This window comes from Trichosurus vulpecula, chromosome 5 (assembly GCF_011100635.1).
Source record: "Trichosurus vulpecula isolate mTriVul1 chromosome 5, mTriVul1.pri, whole genome shotgun sequence".
Taxonomy (NCBI): domain Eukaryota; kingdom Metazoa; phylum Chordata; class Mammalia; order Diprotodontia; family Phalangeridae; genus Trichosurus; species Trichosurus vulpecula.
Genome location: NC_050577.1, coordinates 646484 through 662586, shown reverse-complemented (window position 1 = coordinate 662586; position 16103 = coordinate 646484). Strand labels below are relative to the sequence as shown.

Below are 16103 nucleotides of genomic sequence, written 5' to 3'. Positions count from 1 at the left end.
GATGAGTAGCAAAGTCCTTCTGGAGAGAGAAGTGGTCACTATGGGTCAGTCCCAGCCTTGCATTTTTGTTGGAGATGGAAGGAGTGGTCAGGGAATGAGGGAGAGAGGGGTTGCTCATGACAACATTTTTACTTAAAAGGTTCTTCCTGTGGACTCACTACTTGATAACTTATCTGTTGACCCTGACACTGGTGATGTTTGGGCAGGATGTGTACCCAGTGGCTTGAAACTGCTGAATTACGATCCTGCTGACCCCCCTGGAACAGAGGTATGGTTTCCTTTGTACTCATGGGCAGAAGCATGCTCAGAAATGAAGAGTGCTGTAAAGAGGAACAGAGAGATCCTGGTACTAAAGAAAATCTGCTTCCACAGGAACTGATGAGATCATGGAGAGAAAAGGCATAGCGAGAAAGGAGAAGGGGTCCAGGACAGAGACACAGGGACTCCTCTGATTAGTGGGTATGGCTCAGAGCAGACAGAGAAGGAGTGGTAAGACAGGGAGGAGGAGAACCAAGAGACACATAAACCTAGAGAGAAGGGAGCAAGGAGGAGAAAGTGACCAGCAATATCAAAGGCTGCAGAGAGGTCAGGGAAAAGCCACTAGGTTTGGTGCTTAGGAGGACAATGGGAACACTGGAAAGAGAGGATTTAGTTGAATGATGAGTTTGGGCATTTAAGATCAGGTGAAAGTTTGTAGTGGGCCTGTATTAGGAGGGCAGAGTTTATAATCTCAAAGAGGATCATAAACATGTCTGAAAGGTTCGGAACCGCCGGATATAAGAAACTCTCAAAGTAGAAGGCAGAAGAATCAAAACATATATTTAGGCTCCACAGTAACCAACCCATGAACCAGCATCCCCATTTTGACATATTAATGAAAAGTTTCCAGGCCCAATAAGTATGCCTTGAAAGAGTAACCAGGAGGCTACAGAGAAGCATGATTGCGTAAAGCAAAATCATGCTTCCCCCTCTATGGTAATAAGATTACCCACTGGCCTGAAGTCTTTGTTCAGCTTCCTCCCGTAGGTCAGCTCTGCTACTGGCAGCTCCTGCTTCAGCTGTGGCTGTGGCAGCCTCTGGCTCCAACGGGAGCTGCTTTTAACCATCCAGCTTCTGCGGGGGTGTAAGGTACGCCAGGGAAAGCACAGGTTCTTTCAATCTGCTTAAGCAAGGTGAAGGGGTTGACCGGGAAAGCACAGGTTCTTTCCATCAGCTTAAGCAAGGGAAGCAAGGTGAAGGGGCCGACAAGCTTACTCCAGTCCAACATACAAACAGCATTCAGTTCAGGGGAAAAAGCCAAACTAGTCAAGGCCACTTGTTGACTAAGTGCTAAGGAGCCCATTTTTGGTTGCCAATACACTCCACCCCTTGTTATAGGATACATAATCTAATCAGCCATGTATCCTAGAACATACATTGTGATCCAATTACAAAGGAAACTAAAACATATCATTCATAATAAAGCAAAACATATCATTTGGTGACATTCCTAAATATTGGTTTATGATTCAAATGTGATCCACCCCTAGGTCCCAGCAAGATAATCTCTTCAATCAATCATCCCCAAAATAATTATTAATAATTCAAATGTCCACCCCTAGATCCTTGTATCCATTACATAGGATCAATAATATCACAATAATAAAACAACACAGCAAGGATAACACAAAATAAGTAAACATAGAACACTATCATCATTCCCACCCCCCTTGAATGATTGGGGCTCAAAATCTTGGGGTAAGGGGTGAAGGTCTCATTTTCCATAGCTTCTTCATGCTGAAATTGGATGTAGAGATGGCCCTGCCCCAAAAAGTCCCATTCCAGAGGTCAGTTCTTTAAGGAGCTGGCAGGAATTCCAAGAATGCTATGTGCTTAGGCAGTCACCAGAAAGTGCAGAGTGCTTAAGCCTAAAGGAAACAGAACTAGCAACAACGTTAGCCAAAACAAAGGACAAAAAGAGTAGACAAGTATGGACTATTATCCTTCAAATAAAATCATCTCAAGTTTGGTTGAGATTTCAGTTATGCAAAGATCCAACATCAGAGCCAAACTCAGGTGGGAAATGTTTCTTTTCAAAAGGAATATAATGAGGAAGCCAAGAGGATCCCACCCTAGATAGAGACTAAGATTGTCCTCTCAGCCTTTCCCCAGATGTACAAGGAAACACAATGGGAAAATTAAACTAAGAGGATCCCATCCTAGATAGAGACTAGGATTGTCCTCCCAGCCTTTCCCCAAATGTTAATCTGTTAATCACACAAGGTCACCTTCACTCTGAGTGGCTTGTGGGCTTGCAGGAGCAGTTCTTATTTCCCTATTTCTCCTGTTATCAAGTCCTTTATCTCTATACATTCTGTATAATTCATTGGTTGGAATTCCATCTATCATTTCAAAACCTACCCCTGCTCTCAATAGAGCAGTAAACATTTCTTTCCTTGTTACTCTCCTTTGGCGCCAAGTTTGCTGGTTATTCACTCTTCTCTCTCGAGGAGATCTATCCCTTCCCCAGTCACCTAAGTCATGTAACTGTAAAATCTTATTTATCACTGTTGTAAGACGGCTCCCTACTTCTCCAAGTAATAAATTCAAAATTAGTTGTTTATAAGCAGGGGGAGCTGTCCTAATTATTAAATTCCTATGAGGCAGTCCCATTGGATCATTGTAATATTTGTCTGCGGTTCCTATCACAATGGCAGTCTTCATCACCTCCTCCTTTAGTCTCATGATACAATCTCTAAGTGAATACCAGGGTCTGTGCTCAGTGGGCCACATAGAATCAGTAGCATATCTCTTATTGCATCCCACAGCGGCTAATGCCAACAGAGTAGTCCTGCTATCACCATCTCCTTGCTGATGATGTTCCCTAAAAGCTTGTTGAACTAGAGGATCATGGCTGATACCTATGAATCTCATGCAGTCTGTCCTATCTACTGATATTCCACTGGCCCCTTGATCACTGAGTCTTACCATCCAAGATATTAATGGTTCTCCTATTCTTTGGCTGAATCTACTCAAAATATCTGTGACCTCTTGTGGTGAGAAATCTTCCTGAATTTCCCTTGTAACTGAATCTTCACCTCGGGTTTCTGTCTTCCTCCTTTGTATGGGTCGAGCCCTTGTCTGATCATTTAACCATCTCCTATTCTCTGTGTGAGGGACATCCTGAACCCCAGTAGTGTTTTGTGCCTCAGCCCCTAACGTTGTCTCATTTTCCCCCCACTCACTTCCTCTGCCACCATGGCTAGGACGAAGCAGGCAGTCAGGCTCTTTCTGGGCTGGGTTGAAATGCACTCTGGGCTTTTTTGGTCTCCTGTTGCTCTTAGCCACATTAATAGAAAAGTTCTCATTTGAGTCAGTTTGGTCTCCTGCTATCTGAGATTCCCCTTCTTGCTGTGGGGTAGGAGTGCCCTCATGTCTTTCACTTAATCTCAATCTTTCGTATACTAGCCGGTAGGCTGATAACACTATCCAGCTTTGCCTAGATAGTGATGCCCCTGACTGAATCCCAACTTCTTGTAAACACTTTTCCAAATCCCTAGGATCTCCTCTCCGTAGGCTTGGTTCCCAGTTTTCACAGGGTCCAGCTTTTTTAGCCAATTCTTTTGCTAGGGAGGAATAAAATGAATCCTCCCATCCTGGGATATTCATCTCTTCCTCTGAAATTGTTCTGCTTCTAAATAGAGATCTTATACCTAGCAATCCCATCCTCGTTGCCAAATGTATTAGGAGGGCAGAGTTTATAATCTCAAAGAGGATCATAAACATGTCTGAAAGGTTCGGAACCGCCGGATATAAGAAACTCTCAAAGTAGAAGGCAGAAGAATCAAAACATATATTTAGGCTCCACAGTAACCAACCCATGAACCAGCATCCCCATTTTGACATATTAATGAAAAGTTTCCAGGCCCAATAAGTACGCCTTGAAAGAGTAACCAGGAGGCTACAGAGAAGCATGATTGCGTAAAGCAAAATCATGCTTCCCCCTCTATGGTAATAAGATTACCCACTGGCCTGAAGTCTTTGTTCAGCTTCCTCCCGTAGGTCAGCTCTGCTACTGGCAGCTCCTGCTTCAGCTGTGGCTGTGGCAGCCTCTGGCTCCAACGGGAGCTGCTTTTAACCATCCAGCTTCTGCGGGGGTGTAAGGTACGCCGAGAAAGCACAGGTTCTTTCAATCTGCTTAAGCAAGGTGAAGGGGTTGACCGGGAAAGCACAGGTTCTTTCCATCAGCTTAAGCAAGGGAAGCAAGGTGAAGGGGCCGACAAGCTTACTCCAGTCCAACATACAAACAGCATTCAGTTCAGGGGAAAAAGCCAAACTAGTCAAGGCCACTTGTTGACTAAGTGCTAAGGAGCCCATTTTTGGTTGCCAATACAGGGCCCAGTCAGCCTGGGTGTGTGATTTCCTTTAGTAGTGTGTGAAAAGGAGAGAAGGAGGAAGGTGGACAGAAGAATCCAAGGTTGGCATCTGGCAATGCACAATTGGCAATAGGACAAGGGAGTGATGGATATGAGATTAGGGAATGGTGTAATGTAGGTTTGAATGGGCTCACCAAGGCATCGAGAGAGACAGTTGAGGAGAGTGTGGCCAGGACAGGGATGAGACCCTGGAAAAGTAATGAGGAGTGGAGGGAAAAGAGGGCACAGTGAGGATGAAGAACAGAGTTAAGGGTTGTAAGACACTGGGAAGATGGAACAACAAAAGTTATGATTAGGTAAAAGAATTTCAGAGTTCATTAATGAAATAGAACACATACAGGTGATGGCAACATCAAGGGGTTGCCCATCTCTGAACTCCCCCAGGCTCAAGGTATCCCATGGGTCTGCAACCATGAAAAAAATAAAGCAAACCATAGCTCATGAGCCCCCACCAATGTGTTTTCTTTTACTCATCAACTTAGGATACAATTATTTTAAAGCCATGTCATTTAACAAAAATTGCAATAGAAAAATCGGTGCAGGGTCTCTGGTACTAGAACTCATAGCTCAATTTTAAGCTAAAAAAAGTAAGATTTTTAGGACACCTGGTATAAATAGAGCATTTCCCCTAGAACCCTGGCACACATTCCTACAATACACACACCTTCATTGGGATGTTGGATTTGCCTAGGAAATGTATTTGAAGAGGTATACATGTGGGGTTCTCATGTGAACTAGGGAATAATTGGAGAGGAAAATACCCAAAGGGGTCATGTCCAAGGTAATTCATGCTTCCAAAGCTACAGGGTCTTCTAGTAAAGTCATGATGTCATTGCCCTTCTGCTGGGCCTGCTTCCTGCTGGTTGGACAGGGCCCCCTGACCTCAGGATCATTGCAAGATGGTGTATTGCTGGGTGGTCTCATGGCTGCTACCAGGCCTGGCTCTTCTTGGCACTTGGCTATGACTGCAAGTGAATGCTCTCACCTCTCCTTTGGCTTAGAGCCCTAAAGGTTATTTATCTTTAGAGGAGGTAGACAGGCCCTTTACACACCCAGAATTAGACAAGAGAAAAGCACCCAACTGTTTTTCTCCCCATAAGTCAATTTCCAGAGCTTTTCTACACTCAGATTTTCCTTTCCAAAAGGTAAGGCTCCATCTCTAAAAGCCAAGCTCTCTTGGAGCACAGAATAGCCAATAACCTGAGTTGTGCCAAGACACAATCTTTCCTCAAACATCTTTACCTTAAACTAAATCACAATCTGTTGTTTCAGACAACTCTATGACTTGTGGTTAGGAATTCCTTTGTAACTACTGCTTAATTTCTGATGACAGACCTATAGCCCTTTGAAAATAATTTCATAGGGAAGGAATCCCTCCACCAGGAGGAGCTCCTCCCAATGTTTTCTTCAGCTTAGAGTGCAAGTGCATTTGAGCAAGAAAAAAAGCTTAAGTGAGAGAGGCAGGGTTATTATTCTCCACCCATGTGGTCTCATCCCTCTCTTTTTATGTATATGAGGCCAGCAAGGAGTCTCCCAGGTTTTGATCACCCTAGATACACATCATCTGGCACATTATCAGGCCTTATCAAGCTCCCCACCCTACACCTTCAGCCATCTAGTCCTGGGGCAAGACATGAAAGGTGAGTGAGAAGCAGATAGATGCATGTTCTCAGGACCTGAACCAGAATAAAAGAAAAGGAGACTGTTAGGCTCTGTCTGATTGCTGAGAACTCTCTCAAAAGGCAAAAGTCCCTGAGTGGTCACACATCAGCATGAGGTCTTGTTGTGATCCTGGTGAAAATGGTCATGAATTTGGTTCACTTTCTTGGTAGGTGCTTCGCATCCAGAACATTCTCTCCCAGAAGCCAATCGTGACCATGGTCTATGCCAACAATGGCTCCGTCCTCCAGGGAACCTCAGTCGCTGCTGTGTACAAACAAAAAATGCTGGTGGGTACAGTGTTCCATAAAGCATTGTACTGTGACCTGTAAACCAGACTCTCAGGGACAGAATTCCTTGCTGGGTAAACCAAAGAAAAGAAAGGTCTGGCCTTCCAGCAAAGAGCAGTAAATAAAAACAAATACAGAAAACCTGAACTTGGCATTTCCTTGGATGGCGAGCAGATGTGTAGCTGGCACCACCATTGTGTTCCATGGTGCAGGGAGGAGTCTTTGCTGGACAAAAAGCCAGCTTGAATGGCACTCAGAACAGGAGCTGAAAGGCCCAGATGGGTGCTGCCCCCTAGGGAGCCAGGAAAGAGGGGCCTCTTCCTCCTGGAGGGAGGGTTTTTTTACTCTTTGGGGGAGGGATCCTCACAGAACTCTTCGCAGAAGAGTGACTGTGAATCATTGTCTCATCTCTTCAAGTCTGTCTAGAGTCATCTTTGGAGAATAGGGGGGACTCTAGGTTCTGGAAAGTTCCAGCCAAAGGGCTCAAGTGGTGGCCAGTCCTACCATGTTGGACTGTCTTCTAGTGCAGATGCAGGAATGGAGAGTGTCTGTCCATCCAGGACCAGCTGAATGCCATCCACATCAGACTGACCACAGGAGTGGTGATCAACATTTAGGAAGTAGCTGCTCATATCCCCATTGATATGAGTCAGATGTGGGGAAGGAATGTTCTGCCTGCCTTCAGCTACATAGGTGCCTGCCTCAGTATAGCCAAGTAAGATATGGTAAGCCATGGTTAGCCAGCTACCTGAAGCTCCAGGTGGCCATGAATGCAAAATTAGACTAAGATGCCTGTCTTTTCAGCCCTCCTCCCTCAGGCTTCCTCACTCTTTCTCTGCACAGACCCTCACTTCTCTCTATGCAAAATGAGAAGCAAACCTTTCTGGCATCCTTCCCCTTCCCTGTGACTATGTGGCCCTTCTGCCTTCCCAGGTGTGTTAGTGCTAAGAGGCAGGGTGTCTCCTGAGGGAGAGTAGACCGGCAACCCTGGAATGAAGGGTGTGTTCTGCTCTTTCAGGCCAAGGTTGGATTCAGTGGGAAAATGACACCTACCTAACATCTATCTATCTATCTATCTATCTATCTATCTATCCATCTAACTAACTAATATATGTGTCTAACATCTATCTGTCCATCCATCCATCTAACATCTATCAATCTAACAGATATCAATGTAATATCTTTCAGTCCAACATCTGTCAATTTGTCTGTCAATCCAATGTCTAACCTCTATCAGTCTATATCCCTAATATCTATCTATCATCTATCTATCTAATATCTATCTGTCTAGCATCAATCAATCTATTTATCTAGGGCAAGTAGGTGGCACAGGAAAACTCACCTTCCTGAGTTCAAATCTGCCTTCAGATATTTACTAGCTGTGTGACTCTGGGCAGCTCACCTCACCCTGTTTGCCATGGTTTCTTCATCTATAAAGTGAGCTGGAGAAGGAAATGGCAAACCACTTCAGGATCTTTGCCAAGAAAACCCCAAATGGGGTCACAGAGAGTTGGCATGAATAGCAGCAGCAGCATCTATCTTACCTCTACCTGCCTACCTACCTACCTATGTACCTGGAAACCCAACTGTCTCAGTTGCAAAATTGAGACAATAATACAGTTTGCTAAGTGTGAGGTTGACTCCCTCTATGGCTCTGCCCTTTGGGACCATCTGCTGAGCTTCAGGGCCCAGGGGCTGACTGACCTATGTGCCTAGCAGGTGTGGCTACCTGTGTGTCTTTCCTGCATTGTTCTGAGTCAGTCACACCCCCTGGGTCCCAACCTCAGACTGTCCCAGAAGGCAATTTGCCCTGTGTCTCCTCCAGTCCAGCCCTGCATCACCTGCAATGGCTCCCTCTGTCTCTTTCTTGTTCTCACCAAACCCTTAGATCTCCAGGTCAGGATCAGGGTAGAAATGAGAACTTGGGTAATTGGCTAAACCTGCTCCATCCAGTAGGGCAGAAATCTATCCCCTTCCCCCTGTGAACAGAGAAACAAAGGAAAATGAAATCCTGACACAGATGCTTTTAAAAACAGCTTTACAAAGACAGGATTGACAGAGTGTGGTGTGGAAGGAGTTGGCTAGACTGCAATCTGAACAAGAGCCAGTCCTCTCAATGAACTGCAAGCCACCATAAATGCTCCTGCCATTTTGGAGAGGATAAGGGGGATTATCCCACTGTGCTCTGCGATGGTCAGAACACCCATCTAGACAACCCATTTTAGGAAGGCCAGGGATTATTAGCAAGGCTGCTGGAGGGCTATGAGTCCATTGATACATTAGGTTCAATAGGACAAACTGAGGCTGGCCAGCATAGAGAAGAAAAGGGTATCTTATGGATGGAAAAGAGCTCGTGACCAAACCAGGACAGAGAACATCCCAGCAGGTGGAATGGACAGTGTCTATCACACAGACTTTCAAAGTCTTTCCATTAGAATGGAAAGAGACAGCCATAAGAAAACATGTTCTAATCGCTATTAATAAAATAAGGGCAAATTCAAACACTCGAGGTTCCACCTCCAGCCATCAGATCGGCAAAGGGGACAAGGGATAGCAGTGACAATGATCGTCCGAGATCTGGAAATCCTCAGGAAAATATCTGGCCCTCCTTCGTACCAGAGAAGTCTGAAGTTTTTGTTCTTTGGTGGGGAGTTTACAATGCTTTATTGGAAAATTGGGCTTAATACCATACAATTTTATACATCGGCTTTATGCGTTTCAGAATTTCTAAGCTTTTTCTGTGTGGTCTGCTGGCCTTAGTCTGTCATCTGCAGTTTCCCCAAAATTCCCCAGAAATGCCCGATTTGATCAATATCTTATGCCAACCCAAGATATATTGAAAGCTCCATGCAAAAAGGCGAGGTGTGGAAGGGATAGCTGTAATTTTGGAAAAAAATATCCCCATTACCTGGCCACTGTTACAGGGAGCCAGATTTCAGCTAAGAGATTGCCAGCTCTCCCAAGGTAGAGCAGGTGGCCACAGGAGGAAGACAGTTCCAAATCACTAGATGTCTCTTTGTTCTTAATCTAACACATTTAATGACATACACAACTGGTACTAGGAGGTGTGGTAATTAAACGAAGTGGCGCTTCATTTAAATAAATGATATGATTGGTGTTACTGAGGCCTGGCAGTTCAGCTCTCTCTGTCTCTCTCCTAGCACCTCTCCCAGTGCTTTGCACACAGTAAGGTTTTAACATATGATTATTGAGTTTGACTTGCCAGCTTTTTCTTCTCATTTGATAGTTCCTACCACTGTCCATCCCACTCACACCATCCAAATCAACATGTTCACAACAGAATTCAACATCTCTTCCCAAACCCTCCTCTCCTCCTCACTTCCCCATTTCTGTCCAGGACCCTCCATCCTTCCAGGCTTCTGGACTGCAAACCTCACAATCATCCTCAGCTTTTCCCTCCCTTCTTCCTCTCAATCCAATAATAGCCCAGGCTAATCCCAATGGTCTCCACACCTTTCTCACTCACCCCTCCTCTTCACTTCTACAGCCACCACACTGGAGCAGGCCCCCACCCTCATTCCCTCTTCCCCTACATCTGCTCTAGGCTCCTGATTGCTCTTCCCCCTCTCCCCTCCAGCCCACCCTCCACTCAAAGGACCAGATTGACATTCCTAAAATTCAGGTCTCTGACATTGACAGTTCCTTGTGTCCTGGGGTCCATTCCAAATTCCTCTGTCCTGCAGAACCAGCACCTGGCTCCAGATGACCTTAATCTGTCTACATCGCATCTACATGGCTCTGTCTTCTCACGGCAAACTGGCTGCCAGCTGTTCTCAGGACAGGATTTCCTTCTCTCAGACTAGGCGCAGAGTGACCTTCCCTTGGTGTGGAATGCTCTCCAGCTTCAAGCAGCCTCTCAGAATCCCAGACATCCCTGAGTGGCCAGCTCCAGTGTCCCTCCACCGGGAGGCCTTTCCAGGGCTGGGGTCGCCCCCACCCCTCTTCCTTCTTGGCATTTGCTTCTCGATCTGTGTTCGGCTATGGTGCCCTCCTCCATGCCCCTACCTTGCTCCAGGCCCAGCATTCGAGCTCTGAGAGGGCATCTGTGGCTCCAGCCCTTAGGACATTGAGGGCTCAGGCAGGCAGTCGCTTAGGAAATGCGGGGTGGAGAAATCCGGATGGAGAAGAATCAATACTCGGGGAACAACTCTTCCCACAGCTGCCCCCTCCTCCTTGGTTTCTTACCCTCTAGACTCTCGGACATTCCCACTCCTCCAGGCCTGCTCTCACTGGCAGTCGGGTTGCCACCCACTATAGCCCAGGCCCGGCGTGCCCGCTTTCCAGGCCCACATTTCCAACAGCCGACGCGTTGTGCTAGCGCTTACACGCTCTGTTTGTGTGCGCACCCGCGTCAAATGGGCGTAAGGGTGGAAATCGCGCAGCTCTTACCTTGGACGGACCGGAGGAGAGGAAGGGGTAGGATATTCTGTGCTCTGGAAAGAAACAAATTCCCTCTCCTATCCCACCAGGATGTCTGCCTGACGGGATGAATCTTTCACTCCTTGGGGCACCCTGGCGCCGCCCCCGGTTCTCAGTCAGCTTCAAAGTCTTGGGGTGCAGCCAACCTTCACTTTCACTACCTGCGAGCGGGGACCGGGACCGGGTGAGGGGCAATTCAGATTCCCAAGAACACTCGTGGGGGGCCGTGGTCCAAGGGAGGCGGGATCTAGGCATGGTGTCCTTTCTGTGCGTCACTGTCTCCGCCCGTCGGTGTCTCGATCTCTGTGAATGTGTCAGTCGGTGTCCAGCATCTACCCATCCTCCCCTACCCCACACACACGCCGGACTCATTGACAAGGAAGGAGGGGTCTCCGCGACCTGCGCCTTTCTGCCCCGCCAGGAGTTGGACGCCCCTGAAAAGAAGCTGGCGCAGACAGACAGACCCGCCCGCAGCCAGAGAGGCAAGCGGGCATCCCCAGCGCCTCACTCCATGCACCCTGTTCCCTCTGGGCACTAGTTCTAGGAGGAGGGCGGAGCTCTTGGCACCGCCCCGCAGAGGCGGTGGAAGGGGATAGATTCCAAATGTTGTTGCCTGCTGGAGGGAGCTGTCCTTCAGTCTTTCGCTGCTCCCTATCTCCTGCACTCAGTATCTCTCTCTCTTTCTCTCTCCTCAGTCTCCATCCTCTTTCCCTGTCGATCCCCGTCACAGTCCCTGGCAGTCTGACTGCCAAGGCGGACACTGCTCGGTCATGGCCAAGTTGTTGAAGCTCACTGTCCTGGGGTTGGTTCTGGCGTTCTTCGGTGAGAGATTCATGACCTTAAGGTGAGCTGGGGGCTCTGTGCCCGGGAAAGGGGAAGACACTGGGGCATCGGGGCAGAGGAAGAGGGAAAGGGACGGCTCCCTCCAGCAGCAGTACTCTCCCTGCATATAGGGAGGGCCACCCGTCTGTCTCTCATTCCTTCCATCCATCTCCTGGAGTAGCTGCTGGTCCAGGGCGATCCACGACCCAGGCTGCCTCCGCAATCCTCCGGTTTCTCCAGGGGTCTAAGGCCCGAGATTCTTGGAGGGAAAGAATGGCATCTGGAGCCCTTCCTGGGCTGCCCACAAGATAAGGGTGGGTGTTTCTAGCTGAGCTGCAGACTGCCTGCCCAAACACAACTGGTGCCCTCCCAGGCACCACACAGAAACAGATTCACACGGATACAAACAGATACACAGAGAGACATAAGGACATCCAAAAAGACACCCAGACATTCCCAGGGGGAGCAGCACAGAGAAAGCCAGAGGTTCAGACAGATACATAGACAGACAGAGGGGGCTTCAACCTTGCCCCACTCCAGGTTTTGAAACTCAAGACTAAGGCTGGGGAGGGGGTTAAGGGGGGGGGGGGGTAATCTTAACACTGGGGCTTCTGGACCCAGAGCAGAATAGCTTCCTCCAAGTACCCAGGGCCCTAGCATGTAGTGTGTTAAGACTCCAAGTTCTTATCTAAACAAGTGAAGAAAGAAGTGAGGAAATTCCCTCTTCCTAGCCTCCTCCCAGTTGCCCCAAGGCTTTGTGACCTTTGGGAACCTGAGCCATCCCAGAAGAGTGATAGTTCTTGTTGCTAATAAGAAAAAGAACCAGGAAAACTGTTACAGCCTTATAGGAGAGAAGAAAACCTGGCAAACCTCAGCATGTGGGTATGTCCTTGCTTTGGCACAATTCACATGATGACATCCTGGGGGACCCAGGCTGGACAAAGTGCAAGCATGTGGCAATCCTGGGCAACAGGGCTGAAAGTGTCCCTGCCTCGTTTTGGTGCATGCTGCAATGTTCCTGGGTACTGGAGCTGGGCAATGCCCTTCCTTGACTGGGCATAGGGTACATCGTGACATCCATAGGCACTGGGCTAGTCAGTGTCCCTGCCTTGTTATGGTGCATTCTGAGATATCTCTGGCCCTGGAGCTGGACAATATCCCTGCTTAGGAGTGGTGCATGGGTACCTTGCTGGAACACCTTAACAAACAAATACAAGAAAACAGGGAGGCTAAGGGCTAAAATTGAAGTTCTTGTGTCTGTCTTCCCAAGACCCTTTAAAAAAAATTTCTCACTGTAGCTTGTTTCAAAATGGTGACTGTCTGATATTCATAGAGGGGTAGGAGATCTTTGCCCTGTGACTTAGCAACTCCTTGGCTCCCCTCCCTGTTTAGTTCAGGTGCCCCACCTCTCCTATCTGCATGGGGTACAAAGGCTTCTAACTCTGATCCTATTCATGCTTTCACTTGAAACCAGCCCTGTTAGCCCTGTTTTACAAATGAAAAAACTGAGCCTCAGTAAGAGAAAGTGACTCACCCAAAACCTCAAGCTAGAGAATCAATTAGTCAAACACCATTTATTAAGTACCTACTCTGTGCCAGGTACTGTGGTAAGCTTTGGGACCTGACCCTTGTTGTCAGTTCACCCCTGGATGGTGGAGGAGACCCATACTGGAGGCCTCCGAAGATGTGCATTGGTGCCAAGGGTTCATTTTTTCCTGTAATGAAATTATATTTTTCCAGACAACGGATAAATACGTTCTCCCATGAAGTGCACCCAGTAGAACCTCCCAGCTGCCACTTAATTCAAGGAATAGGTATGTATGCGATTTGTCCTGGGACACGGACAGGGACTAACATTCCCCAAAGCTAGATTCATCACCTTCCTAGGTTAGGGTTTCAGTTTCTGCTCATGGTGTGGCCTTTCTCCCACTGACCTCAGGCCCACAGAACCTATCCTTCCCCTCCCTAACACCCCCAGGCAGCTCAGGCTCTAGTCAACTCTCATCTGGACTGGTATGATGCCTCCAGCTCACCTACACAGTGATACCCATGCATTGGGAGGTGCTCAAGGGTCCTGGAGTTCATGCATAGTGTATTGCTTATGACATCTTTTGAGATCATTTGGAGAGCTTAATGATCATGCCTATTTCTCAGACAATGAAACTGGTACTCACCTGAGAGATAAATGACTTGCCTATGGTCACCCAGCTGGATCTGAAAACTTGGTCTTCTACTTTCAAGCCTGTTTCAACAATATGGCTAGCAGTTGTTGTTGGGGTGAAAGACCAGCACAAGCCCAACAATAAGAATGCTGCCAAAGCCCATGTTCTTTTGATCTGCTTTACTAAGGAAAGCAACGTTAAGGGGTTGACAAGCTTACTTTAATTCAGCATACAAATACCATTCACTTAGTTCAGGGGAAAAAAGCCAGCACTCTGAACTTCAGAGCAAAACACACACAACCATGGCTGTGGGTAAGGGCTCCAAAAATGAGAAAGCCAACCCCCTGGTTTTATATCTTTTTCGGTGTCAAGGGTAAGTCACACATGTGACTCACCCACGTGACCTAAAATCCTCACAAAGGGGCAACTTAAACCCACATGGTCTAAAAGCCTCTGATGTCCCAAACATGTCATTCAAACTGATGTGTAAACTAGGCCCTCGCCTGAGGCAAGGAGGTCACCAAGGACTCTCAATCTAATCAAGGAAACAAAGGCCAAACTCTTCAAAGGCACTTGGTTGGACTGAGTGGTAAGAGCCCATTTTGTTTACCAACAGAAGGCCCCACCTTCTTTCCATGCCCCTTCCCCTCACCCCCCCTCCCCATTTCCAACCATCCAACTTGGGAGCATCTGCTAGAAGATGTCCAGCGATGAGGAGCTTGCCCTACCCCCAACCCACCCCCACCCCAGGCAGTCCTTACTGAGCTGTGAGGAGACCTCACCATTAAGTGCCACTTCCTCACCTCTTGAGACCAAATCCACCTTTTCTTGGCTTCTCCACCCCATCTGTTCCCAAGTAGTTGATTCCCCATGGGAGTCAGTCAAGTCCAATTTTCCAACTTAGCCAAATCCTATCCCAACTATCTCTAGCACCTTCCCCCTTAGAAGTCCCTGAGCTGGTCTCAAGCCTTTCTCCTTTGTTCCAAGGTCCACTGGAGCCTTCCATGTGGAATGTCTCCTCTCCTTGCCTTTCATCCTTGGCTGGCAGCTTTCCCAGGTCCTCCGCCAATGCTTATCTGTATTAGCCATGTTTGTTGAAGGTCATTCATCACACACCCCACCCCCTCCTCCCCCAGAACCCAAGTGCTGGCCTTGATTTGTTCCTCTCAGGCATAGTATCACAACATTTAAGGATTATTCCCTGACTGGAGTTCCTCACTAGAGTTCTGGGGGGTCCTACCTCAGGTCTTGTGACCCACAATCTGCTGACAAAAAGTTTGTGTCTCAAGAAGGAACCATGCCGAGTTAGGCTGGGACTCCTTTCAGTCCCACCCACCCAATGAAGGAAGCATGGATCCTAGTGGTCTTTGGGTGTCAAAACTGGTGCTCAGCATCAGAGTCTTCAGAGTGAGGAAGGCCCTCCCCCACTGGATGACCTCAGTAGCTTCTCCCACCTCTGACTTCCCAGAGCTCTAGCCTGCTATGTCTAGAGCCCTATCCTAGGCACCTGGGGGCACACTGCATTCTCTATAAGGAGAAGAGAGGGATCATCACAGATACCTTGTGTACTCCCAGTAGAATGTTAGGAGGGCAGGGGCTGTTCTGTTTTTGTCTTGGTTTCCCAGGCCTGGGGACCAGCACAGACTGCCCAGAAGGGGCAGGCAGGTGGCTCAGGCATTCATTCACAGCCAGGCTCTCCAAGGCTCACATAGAAGTTAGTGGCAAAACAAGACTGAAACCCAGGTTTTCTGACTTCCTAGGCAGGCAGGACTGTGTCTAGGACAGACACCATGCTTTCTTCTCTGTGCCAGCCTCCCTAAAGTGTCTAATGCCTCCAATTTCTGTCCATTCAGTCCTCTGCCAATGCTTTAACTGCAGAGCTGAGCCTGGCCTAGAGCAAGAAAGAAAAGGTCCATGCAGAACAAGGTGATTCTGACTGAGTTTCACTTTTCTTAGAGAACCAAAAACCTGTTTTTGAGTTCTCATCAACAGTGTGTACATGGTGTTTTAGCATTTGTAAAAGTAGATAAAGATAGATGATGGACAGGTAAATTGATGGGTAAGTAGGGAGAGAGGTGCAAAAGGAATGGATGCATGGATGGATGGATAGAATGGAATGGATGGATAGATGGATGGATGTATGGATAGAGAAATGGTTGGATGGATGGAATGGAATGGTTGGATAGATGGATGGATGGATGGAGTAGAATGGAATGGATGGATGGATAGGTGATAGAGAAGTAAATGCATGGATGGAGAGATAAATAGGCAGATAGATATGGACAATGGGTAGATGGGTAGGTAGATGAATGGAT

The 16103-nt window shown here is 47.5% G+C and overlaps 1 protein-coding gene across 4 annotated transcripts in view; it reads left to right on the top strand.

Moving 5' to 3' along the window:
• The window catches only part of LOC118850271 (serum paraoxonase/lactonase 3-like), a 120656-nt gene that overhangs the window by 75095 nt on the left and 29458 nt on the right, over window positions 1-16103 (top strand). For 3 of the 4 annotated variants that reach the window (XM_036759538.1, XM_036759536.1, XM_036759537.1), the window contains 4 exons: window positions 140-268; window positions 6248-6364; window positions 11500-11648; window positions 13367-13440. In XM_036759538.1, the coding sequence (XP_036615433.1) occupies window positions 140-268; window positions 6248-6364; window positions 11500-11648; window positions 13367-13440 (469 nt within the window). Of the gene's footprint in view, window positions 1-139; window positions 269-6247; window positions 6365-11267; window positions 11287-11499; window positions 11649-13366; window positions 13441-16103 lie in introns of those variants that run through there. The other variant, XM_036759539.1, reaches the window with a different exon arrangement.